Source organism: Anas acuta, chromosome 1, assembly GCF_963932015.1.
Source record: "Anas acuta chromosome 1, bAnaAcu1.1, whole genome shotgun sequence".
Taxonomy (NCBI): Eukaryota; Metazoa; Chordata; class Aves; order Anseriformes; family Anatidae; genus Anas; species Anas acuta.
This window is the reverse complement of record NC_088979.1, coordinates 120,937,131-120,954,577: the sequence shown is the minus strand read 5'-3', so window position 1 is coordinate 120,954,577 and position 17,447 is coordinate 120,937,131. Positions and strand designations below refer to the sequence as shown.

The 17,447-nt window shown below is 44.1% G+C and overlaps 2 protein-coding genes across 2 annotated transcripts in view; one reads left to right on the top strand and one right to left on the bottom strand.

The window, feature by feature from the left end:
- Window positions 1-1,754, bottom strand: part of CFAP91 (cilia and flagella associated protein 91) — a 35,459-nt gene extending 33,705 nt beyond the window's left edge. Inside the window, exons 1-2 of the mRNA XM_068698118.1 lie at window positions 1,562-1,754; window positions 1,003-1,073 (exon numbers count right to left, since the gene is read on the bottom strand). Of these exons, the coding sequence (XP_068554219.1) occupies window positions 1,003-1,073; window positions 1,562-1,595 (105 nt within the window). The 5' untranslated portion in view covers window positions 1,596-1,754. The remainder of the gene's footprint in view (window positions 1-1,002; window positions 1,074-1,561) is intronic.
- An 11,990-nt stretch (window positions 1,755-13,744) lies between these two features.
- On the top strand, window positions 13,745-16,354 carry COX17 (cytochrome c oxidase copper chaperone COX17). Its single transcript, XM_068698105.1, has 3 exons — window positions 13,745-14,061; window positions 15,560-15,670; window positions 16,140-16,354. Exons 1-2 carry the CDS (start codon window positions 13,943-13,945, stop codon window positions 15,642-15,644), a joined length of 204 nt encoding a protein of 67 aa, XP_068554206.1. The 5' UTR covers window positions 13,745-13,942; the 3' UTR covers window positions 15,645-15,670; window positions 16,140-16,354.
- The last annotated feature ends 1,093 nt before the right edge of the window (window positions 16,355-17,447 follow it).

Below are 17,447 nucleotides of genomic sequence, written 5' to 3'. Positions count from 1 at the left end.
ATATGCTTAAAACATGTTCTATACAAATCGAAGTACCTCACCATGCCCCTCTGCAACATTACATGGGTGACATCCACAACCTCAGTGCCAGTATGTCTGCTTATTTTGTCTGGCCTGAACTGTTAGAACAGCCATACCGCTACAGGCATCTTTATGATGACAGTTTCCAGCTCCTTGTGTGTGTCTCAGCACAGAGGTGCAGACAAACAGGCATTTCTTTCATTTAGATATGTATTTACATATAAAAGAGCCAGAGATAACTATGTAAGAGACATCCAGAAACATTCTCCAAAAAAAAAGTTTTTTGATCCCATTGTTGGAATGCTTTCTAGGGAATGTCTCATTGCTGTACAGGAACAGACTTTCAGACTTCAGAATATCTGCCTTGCAGGCTCAGTCAAGTGTGTAGTTTCAGCAAGGCTCTTTGTTTAAAATCCAATTCATTGTGCAGTTGTAGCAAGTCTGTTTTTCTTTGGCATCCTACCTATATGCAGCCTGTCCAGACATCAATCACTGTCTAAAGGTGTGACTGTAGCTCCCTAGAGACATGCCCTAGCTGGTTTTAAACTAGCAAGGCTGAATACTGGTAGTAGAGGGGCAAAGCCAGCAGGAAGCTAAGCATGGGCTAACTAGCTAACAGCTTAGCTAGGAAGTGAAACTGTTCCAATCTCCTATGAAGTATTAGGATGGGTTTGTAACCTGTTACAGGCTGTGTAGCTGGTGGTACCTAGGTGGTTTTAATGATGTTTAAGTATGCTACCTTGAGCTGTAGTGTAAGTATATCCCAAGGTAAGTGAGAGGACACTGCAATAACACGTTTTAATAGCTGTGCTTGCAGTTGCTTCCTGTGTTGTCTTGTATTTGGTAACACTGCTTCCTTTGCTTTGGATTTTGCTGTTTAGTGTAGTAGCTTAGAATTGAGACAGTAAGTTTCTATCCATGTGTGTGCATACACCAGAAAAATGATGGTGTATGATTGAGCTATCTTTGGCCAACACCTACCAATTTACCACCGATAAGTTGGATATTTGCCTTTGAATGGTCCTTCTCACTCGACAGCGTGTACAGAGGGTCTGAAAGACAAGAAAGCAAATGGAACCGGTCACATACGGGAAGAACCAGCATGAGGCGCTGCTCAGGCTCTAGTTCCCTCTTTATGTCTGTCCATAAGAGATTATAAACCAAGCTAGGAAAGAAAAAGTGAAACATGACTCCATAGTAACTCAATTCTGCTATCACACAGAGGAGCCTCAGCGCTGACATACAACTAGGTGCGCATGCAAGAAGACAAATCTGCAAAGAATACTTTCTTCGCAAGCTCTGCTGCTGAAACAAAGGATGAAACAGAAATAAAGGACTGGACAGCGGTGAGCCCTCGGAAGCCCTCATGCCACCAAGCGCGGCGGGATGGGGAGGAAGACCCGGCTCCCCTCCAGCCCTCCCCGCCCACAGCCTGCAGCCAGCCCCGGCAGCTCCCCCCGGGGCCGGGGCCGGGAGCCCACCGCCCCGGCCCCCGCCTCGCAGCCCAGGGGCTCCGCCACCCCCGGCGCGGTGCCGGTACCGTAGAGGCAGTCGAGGGGCCGGCCGGCCGCCATTTGGGAGAGCACGGCGCCGGCAGCGGTTACTGTGGCGACCGGCAGCAACGGGGCGGGTCTGGCCGCCGGGACGTGCCCATGGCGGAGTGACGCTGGCTTGGGGGGGAGAGAGTTGGGTGACCTTCAGTGCCGGCACCGCCACCATGAGTCCTGTACTGACACCAGTCCTACACTGCCACCACTACAAGTCCTTCATCGCCACTACAAGTCTATAACCAGAAGTCCTTCACCATCACCATGAGTGCTTTGCCAGCACAAGTCCTTCACCACAAGTCCTTTACTGTCACCATGAGCCCTTCACCACCACTACAAGTCCTTCACCATCTCAAGTCCTTAACTACAACCTCAAGTCCTTCACCACCACCACCACAAATCTTTCATCACCACAACTCCTTCACCGCTACAATTCCTTCACACCAGCACAAGTCCTTCACCACCACCATGAATTCTTCACCTCTACCACAAGTTCTTTACCACCACCACAAGTCTTTTATCACCACAACTCCTTCACTGCCACCACAAGGCTTTCATCACCACAAGTCCTTCACTGTCATCACGAGTTCTTCACTATCACAACTCCTTCACCACCAGCACAAGTCCTTCACAACCACCACAAGACTTTCATCACCACAAGTCCTTCACCAGTACCATGAATTCTTCACCTCCACAAGTCCTTTACCACCACAAGTCTTTTATCACCACAACTCCTTCACCACCACCACAAGACTTTCATCACCACAAGTTCTTCGCACCAGCACAAGTCCTTCACCACCACCACGAATCCTTCATCACCACCAGTCCTTCAGACCAGCACAAATCCTTGACCACCACCACAAGTCTTTCACCACCACAACTCCACCACCACCTCAACAAGTCCTTCACCAGCACTACCACCTCAGGGCACCATGTATGAGGGGTAGCCTTCACTCTCTTTCCCAGTGGTGGCTGCTCACTCAAAGTGGGCCCATTACACGGTTGTAAAGGGCTGCATGGTGAAACAGGCATAGATGTGGTTTGTACGTAGCTTGAGGAGGGCAGGGAGGGCTCCGCTGAGAAAAGGGAGGGGGAACAGACTAGGTGGTTTTGCTTTTCAACAGCTCTTGCTCAAGTTGTTTTATATGATGCTCTCCAGTTCCCCTGGATCCTTGCTTAGTGCTTAAGAAAAACTGGTCTAGCAATTATGCTGGAGGACTGGATTCAAGCCTGGATATTCTTATTCCTGGCACTGCTCATGACTATAGGACATCCCTTACTATAAAGTGGTGAAAATAGGCTTGGTGGAGCAGACGGAGGTATTTTTGCATTTGTAAAGCATCTGAAGAGACATGCACAAAGGATTACAAATAAGCATTATTCTGTTATTGGGATGCATTGATGTTTTTGAAATGAGGATGGCTGTCACCTTCTCAGAGGAGCAAATCTAGAAACACTCGTTGTTAAATGGGATGATCTCTCCTTTTGTCATTCTAAGGGGATATGGAAGCAATGCTGCTGAGACTACTCTTTTAGGCAGAACAGGACACAAAAAGCAGTGGAATTGCAAATGGGCCATCTCCTTTGCCTATAATCTCAAAGTAGCATTCATTATTCATTGAATTAATTATTTTGTATACTAAATAATTATTTGCAACTTGGTATGTCTGATGGAAAATTTTGGTCCCTTACTGCTTTATCATAGGAGAGAGACACAAGGACTACAGTTCCAAATTTCATGACTCTATCAACGCTGTATTACTTTTCTTCAAGGCCTGATGCTTGTTTGAAGCAGCAAGGTAATTCTTAGGGTAATAGATCAAAGTGGGTCAGTTGAAGACTCAAATAAGAAATGCTGCCACAGCTTTACATAATGGATTGATTCATCCTGTAAAGATAACCAGCTGGCTGTAATCATAGAATGATTTGGGTTCGAAGGGACCTTAAAGATCATCCTTTCCAACCCCCCTGTTGTGGGCAGGGAGGCCTCCCACCAGAACAGGTTGCCCAAAGCCCTGTCCAACCTGGTCTTGAACACCTCCAGGGATGAGGCACCCACAGCTTCTCTGGGCAGCATGTTCCACTGCCTCATTACCCTCCGAGTGAAGAATTTCCTTCTAACACCTAATCTAGATTGCCCCCCTTTTGGTTTAAAACCTTTCCCCTTTGTCCTATCGTTATCTGCCTGAGCAAAAAGCTGCTCTCTATCTTCTTTATAAGCCTCCTTTAAGTATTGAAAGGCTGCAACAAGGTCTCCCTGGAGCCTTCTCTTCTTCAGTCTGAACATCCCTAGCTCTCTCAGTCTTTCTTCATGGGCCTCTTTAATAAGAAATTTTACAAAGTGATGCTTTATAATTATTAACAGGGCAGCAAACATCACTTGTTAATAGGCTTGCCTAACATTTCCCATGACCAAGTTCCGTTTTCCTTTTTCTTCTATCTCATTGCATTAGAGTTTCATAATTTCCATGGTAAAATTTTCCTTGCTGGACATCTGCCTTGAGGTGATGAGGTGTGTGAACTGTACCTTGGCCAAAAAATGTTTTTGTCAGCTCCACCCTCTCACATTTTTCCCCTTTAAGTTTTTCAGGGAGGACAAGATGCAGGGATGCAGGTGGCTTTTTTTTTTTTTTTTTTTTTTTTTTTTTTTTTTTTTTGGTGAGTGAAGGACTGGATGGAAATTTAGTAGTAGGGAAGGAGCAATGGAACAATTTCATAAGTCGATGCAGATGTACAAATCTCAGGATGTAGACTAACAGATGAGTGCTCTTTGGAGCTGTAGAAGATCAAAAATGTGCAGCCCCACTATTAATTTTAACTGCTTTACAGTGATCTAAATCTATGATGTTTCTACCATCTTCATTCTCCATGAGCTGCCTGGCCTCACTGAGTCTGAACTGTAGCTGTTGGCAGCTGGAAGACTGTGTGGTGAACCAGCTCAGGAGACTGATGTGGCTGAAAACTCACCTGCCAGAAGATAAAACACAACTTTTCAGGTTTCTGCATAGCTACCTGAAGCTATGAAGCTTTGCTGAATAGCTACCTGAAGCTTTGAGCGGGACCTGTGTGCTCCCGCTCAGAGGAGGTGACTGGTACATATGGCTGAGCTAAAAAGCTCAAGGTTCAGGTTCCTGGAACTTGAAATACAGGTGAAATATTGGCTTATTTTTAGCTGATACTTCTGAGAAATCTGTGAATTACAGATGTGGACAGTGAACAGTCTGGCAGTGTTTAAGGATGTATAAATTATTACTGTCTTCTTCATTGTTCTTTGCCTGAAGGCTTCATGTTGTGGTTTCACTTCAGCTGCTGTGGGCCTGCTAGGGTCCCTGGAATATGACTGTGTGCTATGGAATATGCTGAAATGGCAATGTGCTAATGTTTGTTCTCAGTCAGCCTTTCTCTGTTTCTCTCTGCTTATGCAGATCACCCATTTTTAAAGAAAACGATCCCCAGGTATGAAAGGCTCTGAAAAAAATCTTTGATCCCAGACAGTACACTGTGACAATCATATCTCTGACCAACACTTTGGAAAAGGGCCTCAAAGCTTCTCTGGCAGGTCTTTGTGTCAAGGACACATCCTGTTGCTCTGGTGAATGTGAGCTGAAGGTAACTAAGGTGTAAGCAGTCTATCTCTCTCTCTCTCTCTATATATATATCCTCTGTTTCTTAGCTGCTATTTTTACAACTTAACTGTTGGGCTTTCTCCTTAGGGCTGCAGGTTGAAGCATGATTTTTTTTTTTTGGTTGGTTTTATTTTTTTTCAGTAATAGCTTTTCCAGAACAAGACAGTGTAGCTGAGCTGGTGTCCTGTCTATCTGATGATTTCTTATAGCCATTTGGCTGTGAGGAGGCACCATACTCTCAGATATATGAGTAAGCTGTCCACACTTCCATGAGTTACTGTGCAGCATCTGATGGAGTGGACTAACTCTGTGCCAGTGCTTAGCGTGTTGCAAATTTGTGGTAAAGTGCACTAGTTTAGCCGGCCGTGAAAGAGGCTGAGCTAAATGCATTTTACCTCACATTAACCTTGAGGCAGGACGATGTAATTTGCTGTGAAGAGGAATTACTGCTACTCTGTTGATGGACTTGTTACGCCGTGATAACTTGCTGAGGTGTTTGAATTGTAAAACCAGACAGAGGTGGAAAATTTAGGCGAGGGTAGGCTTGGGCATCAGTTGAGAGCAGAAGTAGGTGGACGAAGAGAAGATGGATTGGACGTGAAAGTTTGGTTTTAGAGGAGAACCTCGGCTGGCCGAGCAAAGATAAATGCACAGGGGAGTGGGGTGGTAGGGAGCCAGAGGGAACCAGAGAGACAGGGTGGGCAGTCAGTAGTAAGGAATGGTGGTGTGGACAAGAAAATGAGAAACCGAGGTGAGGAGCTGAGAAAGTGTAGTAGGCTGGGATGTGAAGGAAAAGCAATTGACCCAAAAAGATGGTGGATCTCTACCTGGCCCTCCTTCTGCTCTGTAAAGCTTGGGAGGGAACTAGGTTTTTTGAGTTTGACTGCTCCTCTGCAATTCATGAGCATCTGTAAAACCCCTGGCAAGATGTCATCCGTCTGGCTTTACCCACAGTTAACATAGATGTTCCTCTCCAGCTCTTCGTTAGCAAAGACCACCCTGTTACGGTGCTGAGTGCGTGTGGTGCTTCGTGGTGGCGTTTTCCTTGTAATAAATAAAAAATCTAAGTTCCATCAACAAAGTTACAGCATAAAAAGCATTGTTGAAACGCCCAAATTAAAGCCACCCGTGTAAAGTTAGTAACTGTTTGATGCTATTTCGCAGCTCGCCACGGGATGTCACAGTTTCTCCACGTACAGGCCATCCATCACAGGCCCTGGCCTGGGTGGTGCCAGCTGGGCACTCCTATTAATCACGAGGTGAATCAGCTATCAGGTGAATTTGGCCCCTGGACCCATCCCAGAGAGGCCCTAAAATCCATTCCTGGGCAGATTTCGCTGTGGTTCTCTAGCTGTATACGTACAACACTCAATGACTGGGCAGATGTTATGAAACCTGTTGGTTTTGGGGTCTAGGCCTCGTCTCTGTGCTGGCTCTTAGCTGTAGCAAGGCATTATATACCTTATATACCTATATTATACACCATTATATACCTATAGGTTTGTGAGGCGAATATTTCACTTGTGACATCTTTTGCAAAAATGGCCTTTGGGTACTGATTGAGCTAAATGTAGCTTCGTCAAGGTGAAGTCTTTGGTTTCTCTATGCTGTTTTTACTAATAGCCCTGCTAAAACAGACATCTTGAGACACAACCACTGAAATGGAAAAAAAAAAAAAAAATCACAAAGATGAAGCTATGGGAAACCTTCTGTTCGCTCTCTCTCTTCTTTTCTTAGTATGACTGTTGGCATGTTTCCTGCACTAAAAGCAATCTACAAATGAGGATAGCTTCAAAAGTCAAAGCTCAAAGAAAACGAAGCAGCAAAGCAGCAGGGCTTTCTGATCACAGTTAAAGGATTCACTCCAAAGCCTGATGAAAGATTTCTATAATGGTTTTGATTATCACTTTACCAAAAAATAATAATAATAAAAAAATAGAAAAAAAAAAGGCAGGAGAGGAAAGGGGGAATTAAGGACGATTCCAGCTAATATGTATTTTCTGTATTAGAACAAACAAACAAAAACACTTCACCAGTACAGTTAGACATGCATATTCATAAACTTTATTTCTTGTACGAAACCTGGAGGAAATTCTTAGTGATCAGGGAATGACTGAAGCAGAGATTTGTTTGATTTGCTGGGCTGAAGTCAGGAATGTTATCTAGTCTGAGTAGCAAAAGGACCTTAGATTGAACTCCTTAGGGAACTAGTGAATTCCTAGTATTCCCGTGCAAATACTCAGAGGAATAAATGGCAATGCCAACATGTTAGCTTGCAGCATTCAGGTTACAGTGTGTTAACACATCTCACATTGGATGTGCTCTCTTCTTTGTCTCCTCAGTTAATGGTTGAATCACCAGAGGAGATGCTATGTCCTAGTCCGAGCACAACATATCACCCTATATTTCTGGCTTAGTAGTAGTTGGGAAGAGTTTGTATCTTCAAATCAATCCAACTACTTCTTGCTTCAGAAGACCTGGATGTGCATGTAGCAGGATTGTGATTGAAAGCGTACCAATTCCATATCTGCTTCTCATTAGGGTCTGGCTCTAGCCTTATAATCTTTTTTGTCAATTTTTAAAAATAAATAACAACTACGTTTGCTTGTAGCAAATCATCACTCAGCCCAGCCTGGAGAGAGGTCCTGCTGAGGTACTCATCTCCATAATACTTGACTGGTGATTCCTGTTCAGCCAGCAGCTGCCATCCTGGCCATGCCAATCGATCATGCCACCTGGCTCTGCTCTCCTCCCAGGGCCAGCATGAGTAAAAGAGGAGGTGACTTCCTAAGAATGTCAAGGGCTGTAGATAGAAGGTTGTCTCCTTGATCCAAGGAGATCTGCGTACCCAGAAGTTCACAAGTTCGGTAGTTAGACTTTACTGTCTGCTTGATGGATGGTTTGTACTAAAGCCAACAATAGTTTAGAGTAGATTTAACAACTCAGCAGATGGGGGGACAGGCAGTATATATTTATCTGATGTATCAAAAACTATACAAGGGAGTATCTTGTTAACATTCACAGCATTTCAGCCAGCTCTCCTTGCTCTTCCTACTATTGTTTGTCAAAGTGCCTGGTCAAGTCTGGCTTCTAATAATTGGAAGATTTTTCCAGGAAGTGAGTGTTTATGTTTGTATAAAGACCTGAGGTGAAGGGAGCCCCAGGGGCCCTTGATTTTCTGTGAGTCTTAGTCATGGAAATTACATTGCTGGCCAGATGTGCTATGTATTTGCATTGCAGCTTGTAATTATGAACACAGTATAATTATTCCATACATCAGATTCTTATTTCTTCTCAGACAATTAGTGGAACATGATCTTAATCATCTCTATTAAACTTTTCAAAAAGATTTACTTATTGTCCTTTAGTTGCAACCCACTGGACTGAGTTAAGCTGAGGGCCAACACACATCCAAGGTCCCCAGGTAAAGAGTATCAGAAATACGGGCAAGACAGGTCATGGCAAGAAATAACCCTCTGTCATTGCCTGCATCCACATAGTCCTTACCACTTCACTTCCCAGCCTCAAATGGTGGAAACGAAACAGAACACAGTGCAGGATCTAGAGCACATTGCCATTGTCTTGATACATCAACTGTGACAGCATGATAGGAACTCGCCCTTTAGCATGCTGATCTGAAAACATCCCCTCTTTGACCCTATGTAAATCTTTGGATGACCTTTAGGAGAGTCAGACTCAGAGGAACCCATTCTGGGTTTTTAATAAGGGACTGGAGTAGTTGAAGCTAATGATGCACCAATCTGGAGTAAAATTTAGTATTTTTTACACAGAATAAGTATCAACTTGTTACCTGGAGAAAATCCTACACAACATGCTGGTCTTAAAATCTGACCTTAAGCACTCAGGTAGTCAAGTCTGATTTTTGATGGGAATGAGGTTTTTGAAGATATTCTTCAGAAAGTACCAATAATGCTCATTAAACTCAAAAGTTCTCCTGGATCATCCAGAAGAAAAGTAGAAGAAATCAACTGTGGGAGAATTGGGCATTTGAAGTTGAAATCTAGACTCACCACTGATGTGAAAGCAATAGCTTAAGAGATTCCATTTTATACATTGTCTTGTAACTTTGCCCAGCAAGTAAGAGCTGTGGGGACTCTAAATGGATTTAGAAGATATATAATGCTACCTGCTCTTGACAAGCAGCTTGCAGCCACAGTCAGTGACACGTCAAAAATGGAAAGGCTCATATATTTGGAAATACTAAGTATTCCTTCCAGGCTTCCATTTAGCTTCTATGATTTGTTGTGATTGTTAAATTATTTGCTATCGCGAAGCTCACATTTCATAAAACACGATCGAGAGAGACTTCAATAGACTCAAACAAGCAAGGTTTGCTACTGGCACTGACATCGAAATGGCACTATACCAGGCAGAATGAAATTGTTAACAGCAGCAATGCTAAGGGGAAAAAGGGATGACTGTAATGTGTGTAACAGACAAAAAGTGAACCTCCTGTATCACCACTTCTCAGCTGATCAACAGCTGAACACCATTCATCGGAGTTGTTCAGTGACACAGCCTGGTTTACAGAAAAATCATCAAGAGAAGCTGGTGTTATGGAATATTTTACAGAGGTCATTTTTCTTCAATACATAGGCCAGAGGACTTGGGTTCTGAGCAAGATTTCCTGTAGTGCATCAGCACAGACCTTAGGGAGCATTTGCCCTCTGTGGGGTGACTAATCGGAGATCGTCCATGCATGCATGAACTGCTGTATTTATGGTGGCTCAGCTGCCGCATTCAGATCAGTTCTGGTGATTTCTACAGGGGTGATGCAGAAGTTTAAAAGTCTTACTCCTTCAAGTCATGAGAAGTGAGAATGAAAGAGGTTTCCTGTTTGGGAATATCTATATATGCAGCTGCTTTGGTTAACTCTGTAGTGGAGAAAATATCTGAGGATAGCAAGACTTCCTCTTAAGTGACTAATGTATATCTCGTTCATGCCTAAATGTTTTTAAGCTTGGACATTTTTTCTGTTTTTTTAACTGAAAATTGAGAATTTAATGAGCACAGATAGCCCTTTGCAGATTCATGCCTTTTGGAGGATTAGTGATGTTATTTTCCAAATACAGGCTAGGATTTTCTCAGCTGCTAAGCATACAAACTCTCAGGTGATACACACTTCTCTTCTTCAGCCCCACTCCCATTTTTTGTTGGTAGGACAAGCAGCCATCTGTGTGCAAGTGCCTGACCCTTCCTTCCCACCAGCCTGTGCAGTGGGGTGTATCCCAGAGGGCTTGGATTTTCTTTGCTGTTCCCTCCAGGAAGGGGGGCAGCTGACCTGCCATCCTAGCAAGCACCGAAGCAAGCTGGCTGTGCTGGAAATGTGCATCCAGAATCAGCTGGGGCACATGTGTGCTATGAAAAAGCTGCCGTGTGGCCACAGCCCCAGTTGCCTTTGCCTCCTAAGCCTGCGCAAGTTGTTTTGTGTCACAGCACAAAATTCCAGCTTCCTTCTTTTGTGATGTTGCTACGGTGATTGCGTACCGAATGTGCTGATCTGGCTTTTAGGGTGTTGTAAGGCAAGTTCGTAATCTTTACTAATATGGCTGGATATTCTTTCAGTGGGAAGTGAAAAGAAGAAAGAGGCATAACACAAAGCGATGATAACCTTAGCACAAACTGGGGAGAGATTTACAGCAAAAATGTGAGAAAAACATTACAATTCTTTATTAAAAAAATACTGGTTTTTTTGTTTTGTTTTGTTTTTCTTTTTTTTTCCTACACCAACATCCAGATTTCAATAGAAAGGTCAGTCACTGCTGGAAACGAAGTTTAACCTGTTCTATAAAAATGTTGGTTTCTTAGCAGAAGTAGTGGTGGCAATGCTTGACGTTATTTCTGCCGCAAATTTTGATCGGGACAAAAGTTTCTGCTCTGCCTTTTGTTGTAGGAGGGTCACCATTTTCTTCACTGTGGAGGGATGGGCCTCAGAGCCCTGGTCCCTGCATGAGACCCCATAATTTTGGGGATGTGGGAGGCAGCAGTTCAGTTCTGCTTCTGAAATTGAAAGCAACTGCAATCTTGCGAACTGCCATCTACCTCCAGCCTTTGACACTTGGGAGATTTGGCTGAATTTCTGGCAAGAGATGATCTTTTGCAGTGCTAAACTCATCCAGGGCATTCACACTGAGAGAAATGCTTTAAAAGTAATCTTGGTTCTACTCTGTTTTCTTTAAGAACTTGCTCTCCCGTCTGGAAGGAGACTCTCCCCATACAGCCTTCCGTGGTGATCTCCCAGGAGGGGACAGTGCAGTGCTGTTGTACACAATCCCTGCACACAGAATTCATGCCGTAGTCCTGGAACACTGGGATTTGCCTTTCAGCCAGGGAAGGGGCTGGTGCATCACATTTTGAAGTGATTTTAGCCCAGGTTTAAGAGAATCAGTTACCTTCACCTAAAGATGGAGTTTGAAACTTAGAGGGGCTGTAATTAACCACCTTAGAGCCTCTTCCGTCGTACAAGACCAGAGCAAAGGTCCTTCTATCCTTCGTTCTCACTTGGGTCACGCTGCTGAGCAGATGGCGTGTGGCAGTTGCAGATCTGCAACTATGATCAAAAAGAGATGCTCTATCCTGTACCCAGGCAGTTAACGTGATAAGCAGGTGGGCCCTGACAAGTCATTCTGCTCGGACGTTTCAAGTCCTTTTTTCATAGCATGTGTATTTAAGTGTTGACCAAAAATGTAGACAACTTATTTGACAATCAGACATGCTGTATGGCTGACTGGGCTGCTGAGGCAGTAGCTGTCTTATGTTTACACTAAGTCAAAGACAAAAATATTTCTCTAGATCAATGTTAAACAGGCTTTTTTTTTTTTTTTTTTTTCCTTCAAGGTGGTAAAGGGTTAATGGTTCCTAGAATAGACACTGTGGGGAAGATATCAAAATACCTTTGTCTCTGTTTCACCACACAGATTTTCCACATTTAAATTCATCTTTATGTTATGTATATCAGAAGTGTGAGAAATCTGGAAAACCCCAGACTACCCTAGGCTGCTGCTTTCAACTGATATTGAATAGGGGTTTACCCTACATAACAATGAACACAAATGTATTTTTGAGGTTCCTTGAAAAGTCTGCCCACTTGAATCTCTTTAACAGACAACTACTTCTTTTTTTAGACAACCATTTTTTCAGTTGTCTGAGGCTGAAGGTAAAAGAAGCTGTACATACATAGACTGCAGTGCTACTGGGAGGCTTACACGTTATGTGTTGTGACTACACGTTCTTTAATTCTGATAAAAGTCCATACAGGGAAAATAATTTGTATCCCCATGGAAACTGAGCAATCTCTCCCAATTCACCAATTACTCCTCTAAACCCAGAGCTGTAAACGTTCAGTGCTATCTGTATTCCTTTTACTCCCACGTGTGGCACCAGGCTGCCAAATGATATGGTAGATTGAGGAACCTCTTTTTTTTTTTTCATTAGCTCTTTCAGAGCCTCAGAGATTTTCACTGAACTTCCTTGGAATTCCCTCCTGGGTACTGGATCTGACAATTTTCCAGCAGTCTCAGCTGTGTAGACTGCCCTCAACCATTCCTTTTTGACTTGCTGATGACTTTCTTCATCGTGACACATACTCCTTAGTACAATTTACCTGCTACTGTCAGCAGGCAGAGGACAAATGGATAACAAAAAGCACCGCTAACCATCCATGCTTACATTTTCACCCCCACTACCTTTGGTATTCTGTACCTCCACCTAGAGTATGAAATGTGTTTTTTTGGGGGGAAGATGTTGTTGAATAAAAGACACAGTTCACTTGCAGACTTCGAAAAAACCTTTTTGAAGTTTTTACCACACGCTTTCCTTCAGAGTTTGTGTTGCTACCACCAACTCCAGGCCTTTGGATAGCGGCCAGTAGATAAAGCTCTAGAAAGAAAAAACTAGTTAACTTGAAAGGGTGAAAGGGAAACATGCTTAATATGGTAAATGAGCACACACAAAGCGATAGCAAGACACTGCTTTAGACAGTTGATGCAACATTTCAATAGGAGTTTCACTCTGAGCTCCACCTTGCATCATGTTTGCATATATTTGGGAAAATTATATCGTAGTCACCATATATGATCTGTGCACCTTCCCGATCATCATGCCCAAGTGCATGGCCTCATAGGGTACGTGTGCTGAACCTGGTGGCTGGGTGGTAATGGGTCAGCCTGAACAGTGTTATTAGCCAAAAAGGGATAGTTGGGGACAGGCCACTGAGCTGAGATTGATGGTTAATTAAACAGGTGCCTGATTAGGTGAGTGTCACAGGCCACCATTTCGGAGGTAGGATGGCAGTGCATAGGCAGCCCCCTCAGGAAGGAGCCTGTGTTTCCAGGAGATGCATTGACAGGGTGCCACAGAGGTGCCTTGATGGTGAAAATAGGAAGCCTCAGCTATGCATGTGATGAAAATCAGGAGCTTTGGAAAGAGCTGAATTGTTTTGTTGGAGCAGAGAGCATTTCACCTCACACCAGCGCCCAGCGGCGGGGCGGCGCCATGGCGCCCGCACACTACAACTCCCGGCGAGCCGCGGGCTGCCCGCCCAGCCGCGCCGCTTCACCCGGAACCCAAGCACCCCTCTGCCCTCTCCGTTTGCTTCCCGGGCGGGCAGGGACCGCTACCGGCACCGGGAGGCTCGTCCCGGCTCTCTTGGGCTCTCCTCGGCTCGGTTTCTGCCGCCCCTTTCCCTCCATTTCCCCCCCTTCCTCAGCCGTCCCGCGCGGTGCCGCCATGTCGTCGGTCGCGGCCGCCAGCTGCGAGCCCAAGGGCGGCGGGGAGGCGAAGGGGCAGAAGCAGCCGCTGAAGCCCTGCTGTGCCTGCCCCGACACCAAGAAGGCGAGGGATGCTTGGTGAGTGCCCTCCCCGGGCCGTGGGGCTTCCCCTCGGGCAGCCCGGGGTGTGCAGGCGGGGTGGGCGCCTCACGGCATGGCTGCGAGGAAGGAGGTGCAGGGCTGGTGGCTCGCCCTAAAGGCAGGCTCCCCGAGGATGTGTTAAAGCTCCTAAAGCTCCTTTACAGCTGTTAGTTGGCTGAAAAGGAGTGCCAGAGCCTGGTAATGCTTCTATTACCTTCTTCTGAACGCTGCTTTTCTAATAAAGTAACGCTTTCTGTTTGCTTGCAGTCCTCACAGAGCTGCAAACATCAACAATGACACCTTTCAATGCATTTATATCTGCAGGCTTCGTCACTATCACTACATATTACCATGAAATGTACCCCAAAACACCGGTCCCTTGTCTGAGACAGTAAATTAGTTGTGAGGCTAAACCATTTTTATTCAATTTTTTTTAACCTGAAAGGTTGTAGAAGCGTCTTTCAGCAGATGGAATAAGGCCAGCAGAGTGTTTCTGCCAAAGTTAGGCACGTGAGTCTAGTTACGTGATAAATTAAAGGTGTGTCCGTGGCCATCTCAGAAAAAGGGTGGTAGGGTATAAGTCATGCAGCAAATGGAGTTACCCTGGGCGACTGTGGTGCAATTTCATCTGTAACAAAGCTTAAATACTGGGAGGAGAAGAAGTTTTAGTTACGTTTTAGTAACTAAAATGTAATTTAGACGTTTTAGTTACTCACAACTGACTAATTTCTCTCTCTGTCAGTAATTGTCAGTAAAAAATAGCATCCTGTGTCTGGCAGCCTGGGGTTGACCAGATCTGTGACCTGCACTCTGCAGGGTGGTGGAGCCCCCACCCCTGAGGCCAGGAGTGCTCTGCGAGTCACCAGAAAGCAAGTCTGAGGTGTTTTTGTGGTGTATGCTCTACACCAGTGATGATAGGCTTTTACCGCTGTTCGATAAGGTATTAGACACTTGGATGGATGAGTAATACTGAAAGTTACTGTTTGTGGTAATGCCTTTTTTTTTTTTTTTTAAGAGTAACTAGACTGTGTGTGTGTGTCAGAATCCCTAAATACTACCTAAAGCTGGTTTAAACTGTCATTTACTGGTCAAGCTAGTCTCCATCTGTTGTGTATTATAGAAAGCTTATTTCTTCTCTACTGAATAATTTGAAGCTTTCTTTCTTGTCAAGATGAGCACGCTCGATAAAGTGAGGTGACAGCCTCGTGTTATATAACAAAATTCCAGTCTCAACTTGCCCAGTTTAGCGTTGGTCTGTTTAGGAAATTGTTATGCAGCTCATCAGAGTTTAAGCGCACCACTCCACGCTTGGGCAGCTTTTTGGAATAGCATTGTATTTTCCAAAACAGTGCTACTCTGGACAGGATAGTCAAAAAGATCTCTGGAGCCTCATAGGGTTTCTTGATTGTTCCCAACAGCTTGTCAGCTCTGTGGATTTGACTAATAGTAAGATAACGTTTTCTTGTTGAACCTTGGAAATGTTTTTGTTTTGCAGCATCATTGAGAAGGGGGAAGAAAATTGCGGGCACCTAATTGAAGCCCACAAAGAGTGTATGAGAGCTCTGGGCTTCAAGATATGAGTGAGATGAGCAGGACTGCGAGTGTGGTGAGTATAGCCTTCAGGAACATTCTCTACCTGTGAAGTGCTCTGGCATCTCTGTTGGTGCCACTGGAAAGTGCACAGTACTGTCTGAGATGACAAAGGGCAAATCTACCCTAAGAGAGGGAATACAAAGTAAACCTCGTTGACTACTGCTGTCCTTGTGAGGCTGGTGGGTTCTGCCTCTCTGCCTCTGTTCTCTTTCAGCAGATCTAAACTTCAATTCAGATTTCTAATGGTAGGATATTGTCTCCCTGTCCCCTCAAATGCGAAAGTCAAACAAAGGAGGGAGGAAAATCTTTTCCTGTTTTAACCTCGTTAGAAAGGTACATCCTTAACCGTGATATATTCCTGGAGTTCAGAAGGAAGTTCTGGAAACCAGTTTAAGAGCAGACTGGGGCTGTTTGTTTACAACACTCATTAGTGACTAGAGACTTAAATTATCCTGTGTTTTACGCATTTCTTTCTCTTTCAGATGATGATGGCTGTTGTGTGACTGGTGGACTGGAAGGCTGAAAAATAAACTATTTCTGCAAGTTACTTCAAGGGACAAATATGAACAAAGTATTTATAAGAGTCTTTAATGTAGACTAGTTATGGTGTATACATCTGCAGCTTTTCCACTATTAACTCTTTATTGCCGTTATAGAAAAAGTATATTTTTCCCCTCTAATTAAAAGTCTAAAATGACCAGTGTTCCTGACTTTGGTTTCTTTTTGAATAAAAAGTGACAATGGTCATTCAAAACCAGTGTGCTGTCGTAATGGGGAGAATGAGAAAAGCTTTAATTGAAACGAGAATGCGAATTTCTTCTGTTTTGGGAATGAACAGGTGGGTCTTCAGTGGGTTTTCCCTCTGATGCAAATTGAGAAATCATGCTAACAACACTGTTACGTTACTGCTTTCAGCAAAGTCGTGCTGAAGCTTGTAGTGCTGCTTGTAGTCTGCTTGTGACTAGCTATAACTATATTTGTACAAAGGCAACCAGTCTCAGGAAAGCAACTTTCCTCAGAGTCAAAACTGAATTTGCTTTCTCTTACTCAGAAGTTAAAGCTGTGTTACCAGAGTTGTTTTACCATAGGATTCAAGTGTAATTCTTTATAACGAAGAATTAAGAACTTCCTATATCCACCTCAAATTCTTGAGCTAACAGTTCTCTAAGAGGAAAGGAAGCAAAGGACTGCAGATATACAAACTGATAACTTGCCTGAATTAAAAGGGGCTGTTTGTGCCTAGTTTTTGTTGGGTTGGTCTTGTGCTAGGGTGCATATGGGTTTTTGTTTTCTGGCTCTTTCCTCACCTGGGTGACACAGCACTGGGAAGGTGGTTGTGGCCTCGTGATTCCTTCTTACAATCTGGAGTAAAAAAAAAAAAGGATAGTTGAATTTTGTCACACGTGGGATCCTTTTTTTGTTTCATATCTCTGTACAGTCCTATACTGGTTCTTCCTTTGTCCCATGGCTTTAAGGTAGCATCGCTGTTTTTTTTCCTCCTGTTTCTGCAGAACTTTCTTTTCAGAAGCTGAAGATACAAAATCTGTGCTTTGTCTTGCTTGTCCACTGTGCTTTGATTCTTCTGCAGGTATGGGTGCAGTAGTGATTTTTTTCTCTGCCTGCTGGGGGTCCCATAATCTGAGCTAGCAGTGACAAGACTGAATGTTTATATGTGACACTTAAAATTTGTGTAAAAGGAGTTCACACTCTGCTTTCTAGGATGTTTCACAAAGGTCCTGAAGTCTGAGGAAATGTACTCAAAAATGCTTGCAGGGGACAAGCTGGGCTGT